General features: G+C 39.5%; 1 protein-coding gene across 3 annotated transcripts in view; it reads left to right on the forward strand.

Moving 5' to 3' along the window:
• The window catches only part of Srrm1 (Serine-arginine repetitive matrix 1), a 638713-nt gene that overhangs the window by 223628 nt on the left and 391664 nt on the right, over positions 1-23421 (forward strand). For all 3 annotated transcript variants that reach the window (XM_067135198.2, XM_067135197.2, XM_067135199.2), the window contains exons 5-6: positions 3646-3746; positions 10073-10291. In XM_067135198.2, coding sequence (XP_066991299.2) covers positions 3646-3746; positions 10073-10291 — 320 coding nt within the window. The remainder of the gene's footprint in view (positions 1-3645; positions 3747-10072; positions 10292-23421) is intronic.

The following is a 23421-nucleotide window of genomic DNA, read 5'->3' on the forward strand; positions in this document are numbered from 1 at the left end:
TGACACATACAGATGAAAGGATAAGGTGGGAACTACATGTGTGGACATTGAAGAACACGCAAACTTTGTGCCTCACATATTTATTATCGTAGTGTACAGAACAATACGGGTTTCATGGTGCAAAATAATTACAGTGAGGCATTATCGTAGTGTACAGAACAATACGGGTTTCATGGTGCAAAATAATTACAGTGAAGCACGCCTCCTACATCACAGCACACATATAGTTGACATGACAAAACTGGGTTTAATGGCTCTCAAAGTAGTCCCCTGCAACGTTCACCGTACACTGTCACCACTCTACGGACTTATGTCTGAGTTCAGGTTCACATGTCCTGGCCCAAAATTCATCAACGACAATTATTTGTGACAGGAAGTGGTAGTTGTCCTGTTGCATATCGCATCCACCGTTGAACATCCGTTGGTAACATGCGGCACCCACCACGATGCGATTTTTCACAGTTGCAGCTCTGCCCGCAATATCGTGTGGATGGTTCTTTTCTCTATGTCACTTGCCCTCTCTAACTCCAGTAGCGTCTATCGTCTGTGTTCCTCCAGGAACGGCACATGCCACGTTGATCCGCACACTGACAGGTCGTCCTGAGCATTGCTGATCACCTGGTGCCACACGTCCTTGCTGAAACATTCCTATCCATTATGCTACTGTACAGTATGAGAGGGCATTATTTCCATGGGCTTCCATCAATTCTTTTGCATCCCCCCTCCCTCCCCCTCCCTGCAGAATGGCTATTTTGATATATGTGCGCTGCTCAACGCAATCATAAAGCCATCTGTTTTTGTGAATAGATACTACGCCTGCATAACTTCCATGTGACAAATAACAGTTTATGATCCATTCACATTTCTGCAAGAGAAAAAACTGACTGCCCCAACCCTTGTATCTGACTGAACGAGAACACACTACTACTACTGCTGCTACTACAATGCCGTTAAATATGGAGAAATCTCAGCTCCGACTACTCTAGTTCATGGCTTTTATATATCCAGTGATGAAGTTCTAGTATCTTCGGGGTGTGCCCAGAACAGGAACAATTAATGAATTTCAGGGATTTTTTTGCTAGTTGCTTTACGTCGCACCGACACAGATAGGTCTTATGGCGACAATGGGGCAGGAAAGGGCTAGGAGTGGGAAGGAAGCGGCCGTGGCCTTAATGAAGGTACAGCCCCAGCATTTGCCTCATGTGAAAATGGGAAACCACGGAAAACCATTTTCAGGGGTGCTGACAGTGGGGTTCGAACCTACTATCTCCCGAATACTGGATACTGACCGCACTTTTGCCTACCAGAAAAAGCACAATACAAGCAGGGGCTGTCTTATGCTCCCAGGCCAGCCAAACTTCTGCTAGCCTGACTCGCTCATCCCTTCCAGGAAATTCTGAAGAGGGCTACAACAGGGCTGATAGTGACATGGCTAATATTAACATTTTGAGATAAAGGCGTAGAATACAACACAAATCATAGGTCTATATAGAAAACATGTGCAAGTATATTTGGTGGTTCCGTTTTTAGCAATCTGTGTGCTCTTCATAAAGTTTACGCCCACAACAGACAAACAGTTTTTTCTATGTCCCCATTATATGGGTGTGGAGCAACTGTTACTGTGATTTTGAGTGAAACTGTTCTTTCTTTGGGGACTGTGAACACATTTGGTTTTTCCAGAGGTTCATTTTGGGCAGCTTATGTACTCAGTTCCCAGAGAAAACTGGCCCTGACTGTGCATAAATTTCACTTTTCAGGTTTGAGTCCAGGCCTCGATGGCAAACTGAAATAGTCTACCCGCCTAAGCCATTGAGGCTGGTTGTGGTTTTTATTTAATAATAATTTTATTATTATATTATTATTATTATTATTATTATTATTATCATTATCATCTGGCCCAGTGAGGAAAGCAATGGCAAACTGCCTCACTCCTCGTCTTGCGTAGTACGCCTCATTTTTCCGCTGCCATCGGTTTTTGCCTTTTCCTTAGAACAGAATAACCTATGGTAGTGCTATTTGAGGATCCAACCAACCTCTCTAAAGTTGGTTTGTTGGTTGTTTATTTTAAAGGAACTTAACAGTCAAAAATGCCTTGCATAGTCGGACAGGACTAAGAGGAGAAATTCCGATTTACATGGAAGGTCTTCGAACTGCAGCAGTAAGTTAATTGACAATTATTGGAACAAATAAGAGATTAGATATTTAATTTTTGTGTGTGTGTGTGTGTGTGTGTGTGTGTGTGTGTGTGTGTGTGTGTGTGTGTGTGTAAATAAGGACTTAAGGAAAGGAGAAGTTTCAAGAACAGAGCAGAAAGTATTTTAAATTTTAGTATATACTGACTAACTTAATAGGTATTATTCAATTTATGATTTGAAAATTATTCTATTTTTAAAGTTTTTATTGAATGACATATTAAGTGTAAGTGAACAGTTTAGACACAAAATGAATATTTTAACGATTTCAAAATTTGTGTATAATTTGTTTTGTTTATGAATGTATGGTACAAATGTATCAAGTCCAAGGATTTAGTTTGATGTTTTGGCACCGTTGAAGAAGAGAACAGTGGCTCTCGAAACATGTACGGTACATAATTATAATAAAATGTAAAGTATTGAGAAGGCGGAAGAGTGTTTCATAGAAATTGCGAGCGATTTTGGGCTGAGAACCTGACCAATGTAAAAATAATGCCTGGCATAGTCCTGGCTTCAAGGTTGTATACACACGTGAATCCCTCACATAGCCCACATCTGTTTTTTGTTATATTCTCCAATTTTTCCCATTACCTTCTGATATCTTGTTGTCATGCTTCCTGTTTTTGCTTTGCAGTCACCCTTAAACAGTATCCTGTCCTTGCTGGAGTATGGTATCTTCTTTCACATTAACTTTTCATGGACCTCATTGTTTATAATTCAACCTCTTCATTATTCAGTATATGGTATAACATTAAACACCACCACCACCACCAAATGATTTTGGCTTGCTATAAGTCTTGATTTAAGCCACCTGATAACTTATGCCTCGGGTTTGACTTTTCCTATCAGGTTACACCATAGAGTTTTATTGTACAATCGGGAATCTATACTATGTTATTTTTTTTAAATTCTTCATAATATATGGATTATTTCATCTTTGGAAACCTGCTCGCTTTCTGTTACATCAAACCTGAGATCTTTGGTACAGTAAGCTAACTTACTAATCACTAGACTATTTGTGTATAACTCTCAGGCAGTAGAGTGCTGGTATTCCAAGTTCAAGTGGGCGGGTTCAATCCCGGTTCAGTTGGTGGTATTTGAAGGTGCTCATATACGCCAACCTTGTATTGATAGATTTCGTGGCACATAAAAGAACACTTGCGGGTCAAAATTTCTATACCTCTGCATTTCCAAAAGCCGTAAAACTAGTTTGTGGAATGTGAAACAAGTATAGTGGTCATCATCACCACCTGTACATGCAACATTCCATCAATATGTAGCAATGTTAGTTTCTGTTGTATGAAATATGGACTTCATTCTAATGATTGATGGAATACAATGCATTTTGTTCTGTAGTTTTCAGATGTTTAGCATTAAATAATTTCCATGTACACAATACTCCTCTCTTTTTACTATAGATTATATTGATTTTCTTGTATGATACATTTTCTAGGAGGAGCAGGACAGAATTCAGGAAGCATTGAAGAATAAGCTGGAGAAAGGCAAAGAGCGAGATGAAGGAAAAGATCGCAAAAGAGACAGAGACAGAGACAGGTAAACTGATTTGAGTTCTAGAAGAGTTTTCTATTGAGTTAAACCGTACTTAGTATAATTTGATTTCATATTTTTCTCTTTAGTGAAGGTTTAATAAAATGTATGTACAGTAAAGTACCAGTATAAGAAAACTTTTTGAACCTCAGAAATGAATTTGTTATGGTGAAATTTTGTTATACTCAGATAAGTCAGTTCTTAAAAAGTAACCTGTTATTTTATCTGGTGCAGGACCTACATTACTTCAGCATGGATTTATAGATAAAAAGGATTATTTATTAAATGATAGGAAAATTAGGATATATGTACACAAAGTGATGATAAACAGAAACTGCAAGAGGTTTTCTGTAAATTTTCACCATATAAAATTTTACATTGTTCCATTACACTATGTTGTGGACTTAATTTTTTGAAAGAGTCTGTGATATTCTTCTTAACTCTCCCAGACACAAAAGTACATTCAAGATAGTTACCAAGCCACTCCTCATAAATTTAAGACAGATTCTGGTATATCACTTTGTGACAGAAGAAAATCTTGAAGACTGCGTGTAATGTTTTATTGTCTGCACAAGAGTCAAACTGTCAGAAAACTTTCAGGCAACTCATCACATGGATTTCTATCATTCATAATGTCTGCCACAATTTCATCATCACAGTCCACATTGACGTAATCTGCACATCCGACTTTTCACTCAATAGCTTCCAGTTTTCATTTGTTTCTTCATCATCTCACACTTCACTTTCTGTTGTGAAGTCTTCTGCAGAAACCACTCCAGGTATTCTAAAGCAGTTTGCAATGATTCTTCTTTCAGTGATTTCCTTGCAGTACTCAACATCTGTATTGCTTCCAGTATGATGTGTCTCTCTCCTGGGAAACCTTACACAGGAAATTGGCTTTAATTTGTGTTTTATTTGCAAGAAATTAATCTTACATATTGATGTATCCCATAACTGAATAAAATATACATTTGGTTTAAGAAACTAGTCATAATCTTCACATGCTGCTTGGTAGGTAACCCACTAATCAGCATTGTTATGCTGTTTGGCTACCTTCCCCTGATATTTTGTAATTGGCTAGTTTTGCGTATGTGTTGTAATTAGCGTGCTGAACATACTGTATGGTATTAGGTGCATATTGGAATGTGTTATGCGAAGTACCCAGCGATTAAAGTGGAATGAAGTTCAATTATATTTTGAAAGAATAAAGTTAAATATATGCAAGAGGGCTAACTATTAATTTGTTATACTGAAAGTTTGAAATTAGTTAAAATGAAATGTTTTAACACACATTAAATAGGGAAAAGGGAAGCGACATTAAAATAATTTTGCAATTCTGAATATTTTGTTATATCCTTGGCGTTTTTTACAGCAACATTGTAGTGTACTATATTCACTGCAAGAAAAGTTTGGAATATCAAGGATGCAGTGCAATAATAAAGTTGCAGAACATTGTTTATTGTATCACAGACACACACAACCTGGAAATGTAAACTTTTACAGACTCAAATGTTTTTCTTCCAATAACTAACGTTAGTAAACAGTACTAATGAAAAGGTTACAATTTCTGTGGGCTTTTCTTCTTTTTTTAAAAGAAATTGAAGGTTGTCTGTTCTTCTCTCTGCCTTTGTACTGTGTATGGTCTCCTTTGGCATTATTCAAGTCTCATGACTCACTGAGGCATGCTTGCGATCAGTACATTGACTTCATCTGCACAATTCTAATGAGGTCTGGGAGTGTCTGCAGAGATTATGGGTGAACAAAAACACAGTTTTCAGCCCGTCAGTGCAGTTCATGTTCATGAATGAGTTGGTTATTTCAAATGTCGATATCTGCCTTTGTTGTGAAGTTCCTCACTAACGTACCTCAATGAGTGTGAATATTGTAATTCATTAAAATGAATTTTATACCTGGTCAAACAATTTCATTGGTACACCACTGGGCAGTTAAGGTCCTCAAAATTGTTATCAAAGGTGTACAATGGCCATGCATAATCCCAACCCAATACATTACACCACCACCACCACCACCACCACCTTTAAATGCATGCTTCTCTTGATCATGCTGATACTTACCACTGCGTCCTCGATGACTTCACACCCTTCGATGTCGTGTATCTGAGCTCAAGTGATAGTGTTTAATTTGCAAACATGGCATTATGCCATTCATTCACCCCCCAATTAAGAAATCGGATGGCCCATCTTCTTGTCTCAACTCGCCGATTCTCAAGTGTATCACACCAGATTGGTCAAGATGACCTTCATTTCGGCACTAATAATGGCGCGTGGCCTCTGGAGAGGCCTGGAGCAGGTGTTTCGAATTGACGCCGTATACGCGAGCTGTGCGTCTGTGAGGTTGGGGCTCTACTTATGATGAAATCTAATGCTGAGCACGTCACAAACACCCAGCCCCCGAGCCATAGGAATTAACGAATGAAAGTTAAAATTCCCGACCCGACCGGGAATCGAACCCGGGACCCCTTGAACCAAAGGCCAGCATGCTAACCATTTAGCCATGGAGCTGGACATTTCGGCACTAACCAGCAGATACTATCTGCTATTTCGGCATTTAGCAGCAGATAGCATACCGTTTGTGCAGATACCTGGACCTCATTTGCCCTCAAGAAATCACGTCATAATTGAAGGGCTTATTTCCAAAGTAATGCAAGTCCAAGTTTTTTGGATTTCAAGCTGAACGTGCAAATGTAAACATGAAGAAACGTTTATTACAGGCTAAGTTATACGTTTCTGAAAGTAGATGTGAAAAATATGCCTCGAATGCCTTGGTCTTTTTTCGCGATACCACATGCTCAACGGCTGGTCTTCTTAGGTGCGCCCTCCTTGAGTATACCCGGTCTTGAAAGGGTTAAGCAGTATTCACGGTTGTTGCTATTAATATAGCTGACAAGATCATTGACAACATGATCGTTTAATGTCTTTTAACTTTGTCCAATATTTGTAATTTTTGGAGAGAAATAGGATTAAAATGTGATAGAAAAACGATCCATTCATAACGATTGTTTTACTCGGCAACATACCTAACAAATAATAATAATGATTTTATGCCCCCACTGACTACTTTCACGATTTTTGGAGATGCCAAACGAATCATACCGTACCATGGGTTAATTAAAAAAATGAAGACAATGAACGCAGAACGTACAAAATTAAACATTATGATAATTAAATGCATTACCACCACACCTATAGATATCCAAAAATGCGGCAAGCTTACCTCTTTTATTTTTATTCTTTCTGTTGTGGAACTTCTAGCACTTTTTTTTTTTTTTTTTTGCTAATAGCTTCACGTCGCACCGACACAGATAGGTCTTATGGCGACGATGGGACAGGGAAGGGCTAGGAGTGGGAAGGAAGCGGCCATGGCCTTAATTAAGGTACAGCCCCAGCATTTGTCTGGTGTGTAAATGGGAAACCATGGAAAACCATCTTCAGGGCTGCTGACAGTGGGGTTCAAACCTACTATCTCCCGAATACTGGATTCTGATATAGATGTTGATTCCCATAGGGAATATGAAATATTTGTTGCGAATTAGTAAATTTATAATACCAATATAAATGGTCCGTTATTGGACATTATAAATTCTCCAGCTAACTCATTTCTGGTTGCCAGCGTTTCGCCCCCGTGTGCTAGGCTGGGCTCATCAGTTGGTACCTAGCACACCTACCAAGACGCTGACTAGTGCATACCGTGGAGGCCACTGCGTAGGCTAATTGTAGCCACCGGCAGTGCCAATGCACTATGAAAGACTTTGTCTCATTACCAAAAATTGATGCCTACTTGGCTATCAGATGATATTGGCACTGCCGGTGGCTACAATTAGCCTACGCAGTGGCTTGCACGGTATGCACTACTCAGCGTCTTAGTAGGTGTGCTAGGTACCAACTGATGAGCCCAGCCTAGCACATGGGGGCGAAACGCTGGCAACCAGGAATGAGATACCTGGAAAATTTATAACCTCCAATAACAGACCATTTATATTGGTATTACTGGATACTGGCTGCTCTTAAGCGACTGCAGCTATCGAGCTCGGTGTAGCACTATCCGGGCACTTGATAGCATACCTCACCTTAACAATGGGGTTTGTCTTATCTCAGTTATAGCTGTTTAGGTAAATCCTGATGTGATATAATAATAATAATGATGACATATGGCTTTTAGTGCCAGGAGTGTTAGAGGACAAGTTCGGCTCGGCAGAGGCTGCTCTTTTGATTTGACACCCATAGGCGACCTGCACGTTGTAATGAGGATGAAATCATGATGAAGGCGACACATACACCCAGCCCCCATGCCAGCGAAATTAACCAATTATGGTTAAAATTCCCGACCCTCCCGGGAATTGAACCTGGGACCCCTGTGACCAAGGCCAGCAATGCTAACCATTTAGCCATGGAGCCCTGATGTGATAAATGTAGAGGACAAGCATGAAATATACTTTAAAAAAAAAAATTAAGGTCTGGCTTTTAACAGCTACTGTTATCCAAAGAATGCTTCAAGTCATTGTGTGTTGCATTCGGAAGTACAACTTGTAATATATGCTAGTTATCAGCAGGTGTATTGGCACGCTTCTACAGCACGGCTTTATTCGGAAGGGTTGGCTTCTGTTACACACACACCAACTGAGAATAACAGAAACCATTTGCGAATAGATTCTCGCCTTTTGGACTCTATAGTCGGGAACAAAACTATTTTTAAAAGTTTCATAAAGACGGGATTTTGAATGCTCTCGATGGCAGTGCATGACTAACAAGGTGGCAGTGAAGATGACATCATTTTGGAATGACGACACGCCGGTGACTGGGAAGTTTGCGGCACAAGACGATGATAATTCAAATGAAAGCCGTGATCAGGTTTACTGTGTGGTAGGCCTACTGCTCAGTTGCCAGAGACAAATGACTGGCCATTAACTTTTTTGGATTAATATTGCATGGTGCGATAATAAGATACCCTTATGCCTTCACGGTCGAATGAGACAAATTTTCGTAACAAGTTTTTACAACCGAATGCTGTTCCTGACGTAAATCTCATCAGGGTAGTTAATGAGATGAAACGAATGACGTGATAAAAGAGTAACTAAAACTGACTCTATGTACTTTATATGTAGGCCTAAAAGTCATGTGTTCACCAGTTATTGTCTTTTTAAATTTAGAAATACTGCCTCCAACAAAAATAGCCTGATAAATTCAGTATACATTCATAAGTTTGTTAAAGAACAGTGTAGAATGATTACATGTACAATTTATTGCTCTTTATAGCCTTGAAGTGTGCAGCCTCCGTGGCTCAGGGCGCAACGCGCTGGCCTTTCAGCACTGGATACCGTGTTCCAAATCCCAGTCACTCCATGTGAGATTTGTGCTGGACAAAGCTTGCGCAGGATGGGTTTTTCTCTTGGCACTCTGGTTTTCCCTGCCATCTTTCATTCCAGCAACACACTCCACTATCATTCATTTCATCTGTCAGTCATTAATCATTGCCCCGGAGGAGTGCAACAGGCCTTGGCAGCCGGTCATTGACTGGAAAACAGGTTGTAGGTTTTCATATAGCCTAGAAGTCTCGTGTTCACTGCACAAAATTTGAGCTTATCGCATATGGGACCTCCCTGTACTTTTTTTGGCTGTAATAGTCGAAAAAAAAGGGGGGGGGGGGGTCAAATATGTGAGTAAATATGGTATTGTGTTCTTCTTTTAATACTGATGTAAAAATTTTTCATTAAAAAAGTTTTGCTCAGATTGCTGGTGGCAGGGAAGTTGGCAGCACAAGACGAAAATTCAAATGAATGGTGTGATCAGGTTTACTGTGTGGTAGGCCTACTGCTCAATTGCCAGACACAAATGACTGGCCATTTATTTCTTTTGATTAATATTGCATAATAAGATACCCTTGTCTATTTTTTTCTTCATGGTCGAATATGAAGTGAGACAAGTGTGAACCCCTTTGTGGATTATGTCTTTGAACACCTGGAGATCTCTGAGATTGGTTCTCATTGACACCCTGCCATTCGCATTGATAATATTGTGCCCCTGTTGTAGAAAAGTGGTGTTCTTGTTCTATGCAAAATCTGTGAGGGTGTTTTGAGTTTGCTTACTTCTCTTGCATTAGCTGATAGTCTGACATTAATGCTCTGAAAAGATAAAAGTACAGGAATTAATTTGCACATTGTGCAGGCACTGAAATACAAGTCCTGAAATAGCTTACTCACCCTGTGTTGCTAACAAAACATTGTAATTATTTGAAGGTATTTGAGTGTCTAGTTAACGGAAAATATCAGAATGTGTTCTCAGATTGGTTGGTTGTTTAATAATTTATTTTTACAGGAAGAGGAGCAGATCCAGAGATCGGCATCGTGATAGAGACAAAGATCGTCGGGATCGTGACAAAGATAGAGATCGTGATAAGGACAGGGAAAAAGATCGTGAGAAGGACAGAGAGAAGGAGAGAGACAGAGAAAAAGATAAAGAGAGGGAACGCGACAGGGACCGAGACAAGAAGGATAAAGAAAACAATCATAGATCATCATCAAAATCTCCAAGGAGGTAAGAAATGTGTTCAAATGTTAAACTCTAAAAGGTCATGATGATGGCTTTCAAATTTTTGTTGAAGGATGTGGTAAGAAGATGCAAAAATTAAGGTCAGGTTTGAAAGGAAATGGAGAAAAGAATATTGTTCACCTTACATAAGCTTGTTCATATTCTTGGACCGTTTTCAGTCATGGCAATGGTGCTGATCATCTGGATGTGTGGCAGCGCAGTAAGGCTGCTATTACTTTCGAAACCCTGTGGTACACACTACCAAGACTTCAAACAAATGTCTCTGAAGGTGATTGTCCACGGTTTCTCTTTTTCACACTGGGTAAATGTTGGGGGCTGTGCGTTAAGGCCATGGCCACTACCTTGACATTCTAGCCCTTTGCCACCTTTGCGTTTCCTTAAACCTTTCGTGTGTTAAGTGCAATGTGTGAAACCACTGGTGAAGGAAAAGAAGAATGTCTGTGGACGTGGATAGCTAGGTATCGGCACTGAGACAGTTAGCGCCGATTGCAGAACCGGTATTTAGACGATATTTAAGGTTAAACAATGTCGAAGTATGGCTGCCACATTGCAAAGACGTTATTTAGACATTATATGCGGTTAAACAATGTATAAGTATGGCTGCCACATTGCAAAGACGTTATTTGTCACTTAGACACTGTCTAAAGCCGATGTTCAACCGGCCATGTTTAAACACTGTTGAGAACAGTGTTTAACCTCAAATTCTAGGAGTGAATCACAATTAGAGGTTATTTACTATGAAACGTATGACACAAGGGACAGTTTTGTAACTGTCAACTTTACTACAAATCTTGGCAAGCGATATATTTTATTATATTTGGGCTAATTTCCCTGGAGTAATAGGTTACTTCGATTACTTCCATATCAGAATAATTTGTCCTGATCGTCAGAGGGCTGTGACTACATCAGCCGGGAGGGATTCAGTTATTACATTTACTGCCAAGTAAGCACACACGAGAGTGAAACAAAAAGGTAGGTTGTTGTTTTTTTTTTGGATAATCATCGCTCTAATTTGGTTAAGTTTTCTAAAACTATTTTTTATTTCAAATGGCTTTACTTTGCACTGGCACAGATAGGTCTTTTATGGGATAGGAAAAGGCAACTACTGGAGAGGAAGAGCTGTGGCCATAACAACAGCCCTAGTGTTTGCCTGATGTAAACATGGGGAAACTACAGAAAACCCACTTCAGGGCTGTCGATAGTGTGTTTCGAACATATGATCTCCTGAATGCAAGCTGCAATTCATTATTGCACAGTAATATAATTTTATGTTACTTTCCGAGAAGCTATTTCGATTACACTAACTGTAACAATACTATAATCAAAGGTACACTTCCTCGTACACTGGCGCTTCGCTTTTGTGTCGATAATATTATGAGATTTTATTTTCATCAAAATACATATTATTTGTGGGCAAGTCATGCTTATGCTTAGCCATATTTGAGTAATGTGTAAGATGATGACAGCTGACTAATGTTCGGCGCACACACCGATGAATTTCATTGGTTGCAACAAGCAGAGTTGCATGGAAGACACTTCTATTTTCTATTTTCATTTTCGGACCAATTTTGAAACTTTAAACGAGGTCTAGCTAAACACCGGCTGAACATTGTTTATGAAATGGAAGATCATGATCGACTTAGACATTGTTTTCGTAGATGTTATCTAAGGCTTAAAACTAGTCATTTTCTGCAATCGACCTTTAATGTGTATTAAGCTGTGGTATAGGATGGATGTAAATGAAGTAAAATATCAGTCTTACGTTTTCTCGCTTAACACATTCTCTTTCCTTGTCCCCTGCAGAAACATCCCAACGAGGTTTAATGAAGTGAACTAACCTCTGAAATCAATTATCCAGAGTGCACCTTATTTTGAGGTATATCACGATCTTACGTAATTAAGTGATCGTTTGTTTCAGTTTTTATTTGTAATGAGTTAACTACTGCTATCAGCAGTGTTATTTATGCATTTATTAAAGAAACATGTTCTCCTTCTTTTCAAATTTTGTTAAAAGATCACCAGTCGATGAGTATAACTAATAGACTCCGACCTCACCTTCAAGTTCGATCGTCAAGAGAAAAGCTCGCTAGTACATATAGAGAGAAGACTATACCAAAAATGATCATCTTTGGTATAGTTTTGGTATTGTCGATAATGATCAATGGCATACAATATAATTGCTGGAGTGCATAAATATCAGTAACGGACATATAACACACACTTAATCGCTTGTAATAACAATGCATCAGTGATATGAGTTCTCGTAATAACCGAAGGATAGTTGCGTGACGTATTTTTATATAGATTCAATACGATGTGAATTGAGACTTCAAATTTATGAGGTGCTAAGCGAGAAATTGCCATAATGTGGAACGCATTCACGAGGTTTCACCGTACTTTCTCGCGTCTGGTTAAATTCTGGAAAGGCTATTCCCATGTAAATTTATAGAAAAAAGTTTATTATTAATAAGCTGGCAGTTGAAATAGGTTTTCTTAATTCGTATGAGGTTAAGTTAGGTTAGGTGATGCTGATAGAATAAGAAAACTGAAACGTTTGCCACAGAATCAACTGGAGTGGTACTACTCCAATTTTTTAGAATGAAATTGAACATAGGCTTCCACGTTGTCTGTGAATTACGAAAAATAACTGAGTAAACCATAATTATGAAAATATGAGAAAACGCAAGTGACCCCCTGTGGGTGGGGAACGCAGGCGAAGCATTTACTCACGGTATCCCCTGCCTGTCGTAAGAGGTGACTAAACGGGGCGACCAACGGATGATCAAACTAGAACTATGAAACTACTCGTGATTAGTACCACTACGCAGGGAACACCATGGGTCGCTTTTCCTTGCGTGTAGTACCACTATGTTAGGTACCAAATAGGTTTGTGATTAGTAGCAACCGTGAGCGCGTCGGCTTTTACAGTACCTGTGATTAGTAGCACTATATGAGCGACACCCACTATATGAATGACACCATGGGATGACGGAACCCATGGTTCTGTCTTGCCTATGGTTAGTACCCACTATATGAGGAACACCACGGGATAATAAGAGTCCCTGAGGTTAGTACACTTAGGTGATGAACATCATAGTTTTGCGTTGCCTGTAAATGGCGCCGCAATGTGCGAAACATAGTAGGTCTGTAATACATGTGTGAATTTCATTACTTGCGAGTAGTACCATAATGTGTAAAATACCGCAAGTCTACGCTACTCTTGTTTAGTACCGCAACGTGACAAATACCTTAGTTGTACTTTTTTAGCCATAAATTCCATTATGAGGGGCCGATAACCTGGATTTTGGACCCATTTCAACAAGCATAATAGATTCAGCATCGTGCTATAAAAGCAGTACCTTGGTGCGTAATACAATATTTTTTGCGACCTTCTGTGCATGTGAGGCACTGTGGGTTGGATCCACTGATCGTTTTAAATTTATATACATCCATTCATTCTTCGTCCTCACCCTTTGAATTCTGGTCAGTGGAGGATTTTGGACTTTTAATTTTCTTTTCATTTCGTACCATTAGGGGCCAATGACCTCGATGTTAGGCTCCTTTAATCAACAAACTTCAATCAAATGAAAACGCAAGTGTTAAACAAAACTGATTGTCGTTGCATGCCGATTTTGATGTGTGGGAGGTTTTTAACAGACTATTACGAAAATCTCATATAATGACAATCCGCTATAGCGAGAATTTTTTCGTAGTTATGAATTCTCGCTATAATGGATTTCTACTGTACAGTACCCTTGAGCATAATATATAAACTGATGTAATATATACAGATTTTGAAAAAGCCTTCGAGAAGGTTAGCCATAAAGTAGCTGAAATGATGTGAATGAATTGCAACATGATATTAATCATTTATCTTTAAATATTAAATTATTGTATTATGGTATCAATCAAGCTCATTGTTAACTCTTATTGTTTTCTATCTTTATTTCTTTCTTTAATTTCAATTTTAGCTGATTTACTCAACAGCGTTAATTTTATTGTGCTGTGGAAACATCTTATTCTCGTTAGTGCATTCCTCATTAACACGTTTTCCCGCTTAGCATGTCGTAAATTGAAAGTCCCGATTCTTAATATCAATATAAATGGTCCGTTATTGGACATTATAAAATTTATAGCTAACTTATTCCTGGTTGCCAGAGTTTCGCCCTGTGTGCTAGGTTGGGCTCATCAGTTGTTACCTGGCACACCCACCATGACGATGGCTAGCTATACCGAGGAGGCCACTGCGTGGGCTACTTGGAGCCACCGGCAGTGCCAATGCACTATGAGAGACTTCATCTCTTTACCAAAAAATTGATGCCTGCTTGGCCATCAGATGATATAGATGTTGATTCCCATAGGGAACCTGAAATATTTGTCCCGAATGAGTAAATTTATAATACCAATATAAATGGTCCGTTATTGGACATTAGCCTCTGTAGCGTAATGGTTAGTGTGATTAGCTGCCGTCGTTGGGAGCCCGGGTTCGATTCTCGGTACTGCCAGATTTTTAAGAATGGCAGGAGAGCTGGTATGTGGTTTAAATTGTACATGCAGCTCACCTCCAATGGGGGTGTGCCTGAAAAGAGCTGCATCAACTCGGGATGTGGACACAAGTTCTACTTATTGGACATTGTGAATTTTCCAGCTAACTCAATCCTGGTTGCCACAGTTTTTCCCCAGTGTGCTAGGTTGGGCTGATCAGTTGGCACCTAGCACACACACCAAGATGCCGGCTAGTGCATACCGTGGAGGCCACTGCGTGGGATACTTGAACCGTATGGGAATCGACATCTATATCGTCCCGATTCTTATCGTATAAAATCTGTATTAAAAATACCGCACTTATGGCGTCATGAATTTTCACTGTTACCCACTTCATCATCGTCATCATCACGTTTGGGATAATTGTATGTAGCCACAAGCTTAAACCCTGGAATCCTTCCTCTGCTGAAAAGCTGTAAGACATCTTCACCATGGGTTTCTTGGAGTAAGATGGCATCAGTGGCAGAGCCAAAACTCCTTGGGAGCAGCCAGCAGGCTTTCATTCACCTCGTTGACAGTAGTGTGCACTGAATAGGATAAGGACTAGCCAAGGAAGATGCGGAGCAATACTGAACAAGTGGGGATGGAAGTCCTCATTGCGACTGCGGTGAAGAACAGCAAACCATGGATCAGATAGTGCTCGAATATCCCCTCAGAGCATTTAGAGGCTCATTGAAGGATCTCCACAACCTAACACAAGAAGCCGTTGAGTGGATTAACCATCTGGACGTAGTATTGTGAATAATGTTATGAACTTGAGAGTGTGTGTATTTTTGTACATATTTTGTAAATAGCTGATATTCCTCCTTTCATCATACTATAAATAATAATAAAAAAATCATCATTTTACAGTTCCAGTTTCCCGGGTACTGTTGGTGAGCCTCTTGCATTCTGTCTTAACTTATCTCCAGTCTAACGTCCTCCAGTGTCCTTCCCCGATCTCCAATGTCGATCTTTACAATGTCCATCCATTGGATTCTTGGTCTTTCCACCATCCGTTTCCCTGCCACATGCCGCTCCAAGTTAACATATGCTGTCCTTTTTGGCTCCATCCTAATTACATGCCCAAACCACCTCAGTCTGGACCTGCTGATCCGATCTAACAAGGATGTAACAATCCTAGCTTCCTTCCTAACCACATCATTTCTCAACTTGTCCAGTTTGGCTTTTTGAATTGTGGACCTAAGGAACTTCATTTCGGATGCCTGCAACCTTGATGAGTCTTTCTTAGTGAGGGTGCAGGTTTCAATACCATAGGTAAAGATTGGTATGAAATACTGATTGAGCATCACCAGCTTTGATTTTATTGGTACTTTGGGATCCCAGAGGAGTGTTCGTACCTCTTGGTACGATCACATTTTTCCTAGACCTGAAAATGTTACTTGATTTTGTCATCCTTTGTGAAAGAAATGCGATTGCCAACTCGGGTAAGAGCTGTCGCGACAGTTGCGGGATTACGGAAAAAGGCCTTCCTGAACTTCAAAGGATAAGTTGCACTTTCGGGGAGCACGCCGTAAGCCTCAGGAATGTTCAGTTTTGCTTGACGGTTAGCAGTGAATTGGTGAATAACAGAGTGGGCCTGTTTATGCTTGTATTTCACATTCCATTCAGAAGGTAGAAATGTATTTTGTGTTGAGTGGTACAGTGAAGTCTAGTTAATATTTGTCGCCTGATAGCCTGCATCTGGGTTAGGAACATAATGGTTTGAAATTGGGTGTATATTTGCCGTGTGATAGCCTAGTTATGGATAAGGAAAAGTTTGTAAAATTCCTTAAAAATGAAGACAAAATTAAAATCTGTCACAAAGTGGACTGGCATGAGCGTGCAGAGGTCACGAATGTTGAAACTCGCACCTTCAAGTTTTGACTTGATCGCTCAAGTTGGTCGAAGTTTTCTTCGATTTAAAATGGCAGCCAAAGTCATTCCTTGCAGTTGCAGATGTGTTAGTGTAACCTCCAATTCATCGTCTAAGAGTGTGACCAGAAAATAATGTTCAATAACCCACTGCTCCGAGATAAAAGGCTCTACTAACATTTGAACCGGGCAAGTTAGCCATGCAGTCAGGGCCACGCGGCTGTGAGCTTGCATCTGGGAGATAGTGGGTTCGATTCCCACTGTCGACAGCCCTGAGGATGGTTGTCCAAGGTTTCCCATTTTCACACCAGGCAAATGCTGGGGCTGTACCGTAATTAAGGCCTCGGCCGCTTCCTTCCAACTCCTAAGCCTTTCCTATCCATTGTCGCCATAAGAATTATCTGTTTTGGTGCGATGCAAAAAAAAAAATGTTTTAGAAAGTGTGTGATCTGCAATATTATTTTGATATTTTTGTTAGCACAAATTTTCAAATTTGTCTGGTGTTTTTCACATCTTTCAGCGTAACGGTACTTGGTTTTTATAATCCCCAGCCGAAAAGGTTTTCGTATTTGTTCCCCTGTTGTTTGTTTTTTTCGCACCTTTTAATACTTTCCTCTCATCTTTAGAAATGGTAGATATGACTATAGTTTTCACTATACCTGCGGATGCAAGACTTAAAATGGCCTCATGTCGGAATAAATTGTATCTAGTGTTTCCACATCCCTGTTGGATAGTTTTTATTCGTATATTCATTAGTACGTTTTCTCGCATAATACATTCTTTTTCTTTGTCCTTCGCAAAAACGTCTTAATGAGGTTTTACTGTATTTAAAAATACAGTAGAAGTCCACTATAGCGAGGACGGCATATAACGAGAACCCTGTTATAACTATAAGTTTTGTCCATCCCTTCAAAATCCGGAAATTAAACTGTGTATTATCCTTCGGTTACAGCGAGAGCCCTATCACTGATGCATTCGTTATTACGAGCGATTATGCGCGCTCGATTTTTTCTGTTGCCGATATTTATGCACCCAGTCATTATACTGCATCTGATCGATCATCTTCGGTTCCGTATTATTTCCTCGCTTTGCCCACCAGCGAGCTATCTCGACATTCAAAGGCAATGTAGATGTTGAATCCCATAGGGAACCTAAAATATTTGTCCCGAATGAGTAAATTTATAATACCAATATAAATGGTCCGTTATTGGACATTATAAATTTTCCAGCTAACTCATTCTTGGTTTGCCTGCGTTTCGCCCTCGTGTGCTAAGTTAGGCTCGTCAGTTGGGACTTAGCACACCACCCAAGACGCAAGGCTAGTGCATACCGTGGAGGCCACTGCATGGGCTACTTGAAGCCACCAGCAGTGCCAATGCACTATGAGAGCTATGTCTCATTTTCAAAAATTGATGCTTGCCTGGCTATCAAATGATGTTGATGTTGATTCCCATAGGGAACCTAAAATATTTGTCCCGAATGAGTAAATTTATAATACCAATATAAATGGTCCGTTATTGGACATTATAAATTTTTCAGCTAACTCATTCTTGGTTGCCTGCGTTTCGCCCTCGTGTGCTAAGTTAGGCTCGTCAGTTGGGACTTAGCACACCACCCAAGACGCAAGGCTAGTGCATACCGTGGAAGGCACTGCATAGGCTACTTGAAGCCACCAACAGTGCCAATGCACTATGAGAGCTATGTCTCATTTTCAAAAATTGATGCCTGCCTGGCTATCAAATGATGTAGATGTTGATTCCCATAGGGAACCTAAAATATTTGTCCCGAATGAGTAAATTTATAATACCAATATAAATGGTCCGTTATTGGACATTATAAATTTTCCAGCTAACTCATTCTTGGTTGCCTGCGTTTTGCCCTCGTAAGCGCCCTCGTATGGGAATCAACATCTACATCATTTGATAGCCAGGCAGGCATCAATTTTTGAAAATGAGACATAGCTCTCATAGTGCATTGGCACTGCTGGTGGCTTCAAGTAGCCTATGCAGTGGCCTCCACGGTATGCACTAGCCTTGCGTCTTGGGTGGTGTGCTAAGTCCCAACTGACGAGCCTAACTTAGCACACGAGGGCGAAACGCAGGCAACCAAGAATGAGTTAGCTGGAAAATTTATAATGTCCAATAACGGACCATTTATATTGGTATTCAAAGGCAATGTCGGAGTCGATTATTAATACCTGTCGACTGCTCTTCCGCAAGGAAAAACAAAATGAAAGAGAACATGTTTTCGTAATAAATGCGTAAATAACGTGTCTGATAACCATTGTTAAATCGTTTAAGATAAACGCTGAATAAACGATCGCTTAATTTTAATGCTAAATACCACAATTAAGTAAGAATGAGATAGGCCTACACCTCAAGATATGGCAGTGTGTGTCATTGATTACAAGGTTAGTTGATATTTTCTTGCGTCCGTTAAATTACTGAAAGGCTATTATCATGTAAATTTATAGCGAGAACGTTATAATTTCTCTACTGGCGCTTGGTGTATGTTTTCTTTGAAGGTGCTCAAATACGACATCCACGTGTCGGTAGATTTACTGGCACGTAAAAGAACTCATGCGGGACTAAATTCCGGCACCTCGGCGTCTTCGAAGACCTTAAAAAGTAGTTAGTGGGACGTAAAACAAATAACATTATTAATTATTGATGTATGTTTTCATCATACATACAGTACAAATAAGTTAGGATAGGTGACACTATTTGAATAACAAAACTGAAACGTTTGCCACAAAATACGATCGGTCATCTTCTGTGCAGTATAGTTTTTGCGCTATGTGCATTTGCAAGCTCTCTCGTCAACATGCAAAGGCGATATTGGAGTCGATTAATAAATCCCTTCGATTGCTGTCCTCTAATGAAAATTCGAAATGAAAGAGGATAACACGTTTACGTAATAAATGCGTAAATAACGTGGCTGATAGCAATTGTTGACTCGTTAAAAATAAAAGCGGAAGTAAACGATCTCTTAATTTTAATGGTATACCGTATACTGAAATTAAGTAAGAATGTGATGCACCTCAAGATATGTCAGGGTACATCTGTGATTTCAGAGGATAGTTCATGTTTTCTCGCATCTAGTTAAATTTTGGAAAGCTATTCGCATACCAATTTTTCTCGAGGAGGTTATAATTTATTTACATGCGTTTCTAATAGGTTTTCATGATACATATACAGTTAGGTTAGGTGATGCCGTTTGAAGAAGAAAACTGAAATGTTTGCCACAGAAGCCTCTGGAGTGATACCGCATTTCTCCGAATCCAAGACGATGTTTTTTTCTGAGAATCTCATGCGAAAAATCAAGGATCGTTTTGCATTCGCGGCCTGATAGTAATGAACACCACTGGCAACTACCGCACTAACCATGCTGTTTCTTTTCACTCCCGCTCGCGTGCACACAAAACTTATTGACAATAAACGACCGCCGCCTTTTTAGCATACATCGCGAGCCGCGGTGACTGGTTGTACGGTGCCTATGTGTAACGTCACTGGATCTCGGGAAATACTGAAGAGAGAATGACATTCTATTATCTTCTACAAAAAAGTTCCTCAAATCCGCAGAATGGCATCAAAACAGGCAAGCCTTCGAATTCTTAGAAATGCCACGGCTACTCATTAGCAGAGTTTTAACGCGTCTGCTGTACCTGACGCGTAGTAAAATTAAGTTTTATAGACAGCAGGAATATTTTCGTGATGGTACATCTTATTGTAAAGATATGTGGAACAGGTACTGCCGGCAAATTTTCACAGTGTTTTCTTTGATGGTATGATGCCAATTTTAAGTTAATGGCTATTAGACACTTGGAAAATTGTATAATAATTGTGCACCTGCAAGAAAATAAGGCATAGGCCTAACTAAAGCCAATATTCGGCGTTATCGTGAAGACAAAGATAGCTTAAAAATGCGTATGCTACTGCACAAAAAAATGCATTCAGTGGTTTGCAATGAGGACGCTTTAAAGAAGTTGAAGGTGAAAGTGTGAGGTATGTGCACAAAAATGCAAGGGCGAAATTGCATACTGCGGCGCAATAAACTCGTTCGTTGACTTTCAACGTCCGCAATTAAGACCTATACATCGCTAGCTGCTGAAGTTGGCTGAATCTGGAAAGGAAGACGTGCGTGTAGCGGCAGCCAGTTATATCTGACGCTGAGTGAATGTAACAGTTTTATAGTAATCAATAATATTTTCCTGGTGGATCGTCGTATTGTAGGGACGCGTGGAATGTGTATTGCCGGCAAATTTTTAACGAGTTCCCTACGATATTATTATGCCAATTTTAAGTTAATGGTTATTAAACCCGCTGAAATAAAGCATAATTGTACAGCCGCAAAAATATACGGCATAACTAAGTCAATGTTCGGCATCTACAAATAGTCTAAAAATGCATACCGGTACTGTATAAAAAAGACATTCATATTATTTTACAAAGCACTAAATTTTTGAAGGAATAAGTGGGGGTTGTCTTGGATTCGGAGAAATAGGGTAATAAATATTTTTAAAAATGAAATTAAACACACACTTTCACGTAGGATTGGATTTTGAAAAGCAACACAATTAAGCCGTAGTGTGGATATTATCCATGAAAACGCAAGTTTTGAACATACTGATTGTCATTTCATACTGTTTTTAATGTTTATGAGGGTTTTCCCGACTATTACAAAAAATCGGATATAACGACAGTCTGCTATAGCGAGTAAATTTTTCGCCGTTTTGAATTCTCTCTATAACGGACTTTTATTTTTATCAAGAAGTTACTTCAATGGGCATTTATGCCTTGTGATCTTTCATAGTGGGTGATTGAGCAAGTGAGTTAAATAACAAAGCATTAGTATAAAACAGGGTCTACACGAATATCAGCAGGTGCAATATTGTTCCACTACATTCGAGTTGTGTAGAAATCAGATAGCCAGGTACTATCATAAGATCTTTAAATCACCAATCACGATGCCTCCCTACACCAAAACCAATTTGCCACCATATCGGTACACTTCTTGTACATTACCTTTGGAGAATTGCTATCCTTCTCATCTCCACACAAGTACATGGCCTCACATCCACATAAGCGGAACCTAAACTCGTCTGTAAACATTACTTGGTCCCAATGCCTAAGCTGCCAGAAATGATGGTTTCTAGCAAATGCAACATACGCTGTTCTTGGTTGCTCAGGGAGTGGAGGTACATGAGCAGGTCTTCTACATGTGTTATCATCTTGGAATCAGTTGTATATCATATGAATGGAGAGTTGTTCACCAGGGGTGTCCAAGGTAATTTCACAGATTCCTCACAATACGACTGTCAGCATAGTGCTGAACCCATAGAAGTCTCTCCTGTTCTTAAGTAGTAGTTTTACATTTGCTGCCTAGTTCGTGGCATCTAACATAAGCTCTTTTCTATATATAAGATGCCACAGTCTGCAAATGAAGGACAAAACCACCCTTTGGTCATTAACCACATCCCACATAGTTCTACTTTCTTCAAGTGGAACAACAGCCCGTCGCACTTGAGCTTTGTTTAGAAGCGTCGTGCAGTCTCATAATCAGATGATATGCAGCCAAATCACAAGTAAACTGATTGCTGTTTCATATAGATTTGGGTTTGTTTGTGCGAGTTTGGTATCTTTCCCAACTTTCATGGAAAATCGTGTGTAAACTTATTAGAACAACCTGACACTGACAAAAATCTACTGTCAAAAAGAAGGGTTAACCGTGGGCTCACCATTATCAGGAATAATTACAAACGTATTCCTGAATAACATTGAAAACCATTTCTTAACCAACTAAGAGATGTAGAGGTGCACAAATAAGAGAAGCTACAGAGGTGGTTACAAATAGAGGATTATGAAGCACTTAGTTAATTCACGGAGGCTTGCAGACTGAATGCTAAAAGGCGTAACAGTGTATAATGAAGATGTATGTGTAGGAGATAATTGTCCATCATCTAGCCACCACTTGTCCTTGTGTATGTGCCTTCAACAGTTATTCAGTTGGATTCTGCAAATAGCGTAGGTCTGTTAATATGATGATAACGCAAAGCAAAAAAATTGTTGCGCTGTACCCAAGCTTGCATGCATGAATTAATTTAATTAATTCATTTTGTTGTTTGTTTAAAAATCTGAGCGAAAACTAGTTATGGTTAGAGTTCTTGGTTTATAGCATTTAAAAATCAGAGATTTAGCGTTTTGATTTTCAAATTTAGCATTTTGTAGCATCTAAATTTCTCAAATTTAGCGTTTTTTTTAGCAAATTGGTTAAAAACAGGCATAATTTGCTAATCGAAACAGACTTTCAACCTATTAGGACATGTTACGTACATTTAGTTCATGTTGAAGAGATGAAGAGAGAGAGAGAGAGAGAGAGAGAGAGTTGAAGAGAGAGTACAGAGCAAAAATGGCCAACCGGACACCAGTGGGATCCGAGCCCACAACCTTTGAATTCACTATAGAAAATAAGACAAACATCAACCAAAGACTGCAAGAAGTATTAACGCACACGCACGAATATGCCTAGTTACAAACACGATCTCAAAGTGAAAAATACTATTCTGAACGTATTTATTTATCACAGTACAACACACCTACAAGGAACAGGAATTTCAATGATGATTGAAGTACAACATGCCAATTGTTTAAACGGTGTCCTCCTTCATTCGAGACCGCTTATCAGTTACAATTATCTTGTGCTTGTTAAAAAATTCT

Source organism: Anabrus simplex, chromosome 1 (genome assembly GCF_040414725.1).
Source record: "Anabrus simplex isolate iqAnaSimp1 chromosome 1, ASM4041472v1, whole genome shotgun sequence".
In the NCBI taxonomy this organism is placed as follows: domain Eukaryota; kingdom Metazoa; phylum Arthropoda; class Insecta; order Orthoptera; family Tettigoniidae; genus Anabrus; species Anabrus simplex.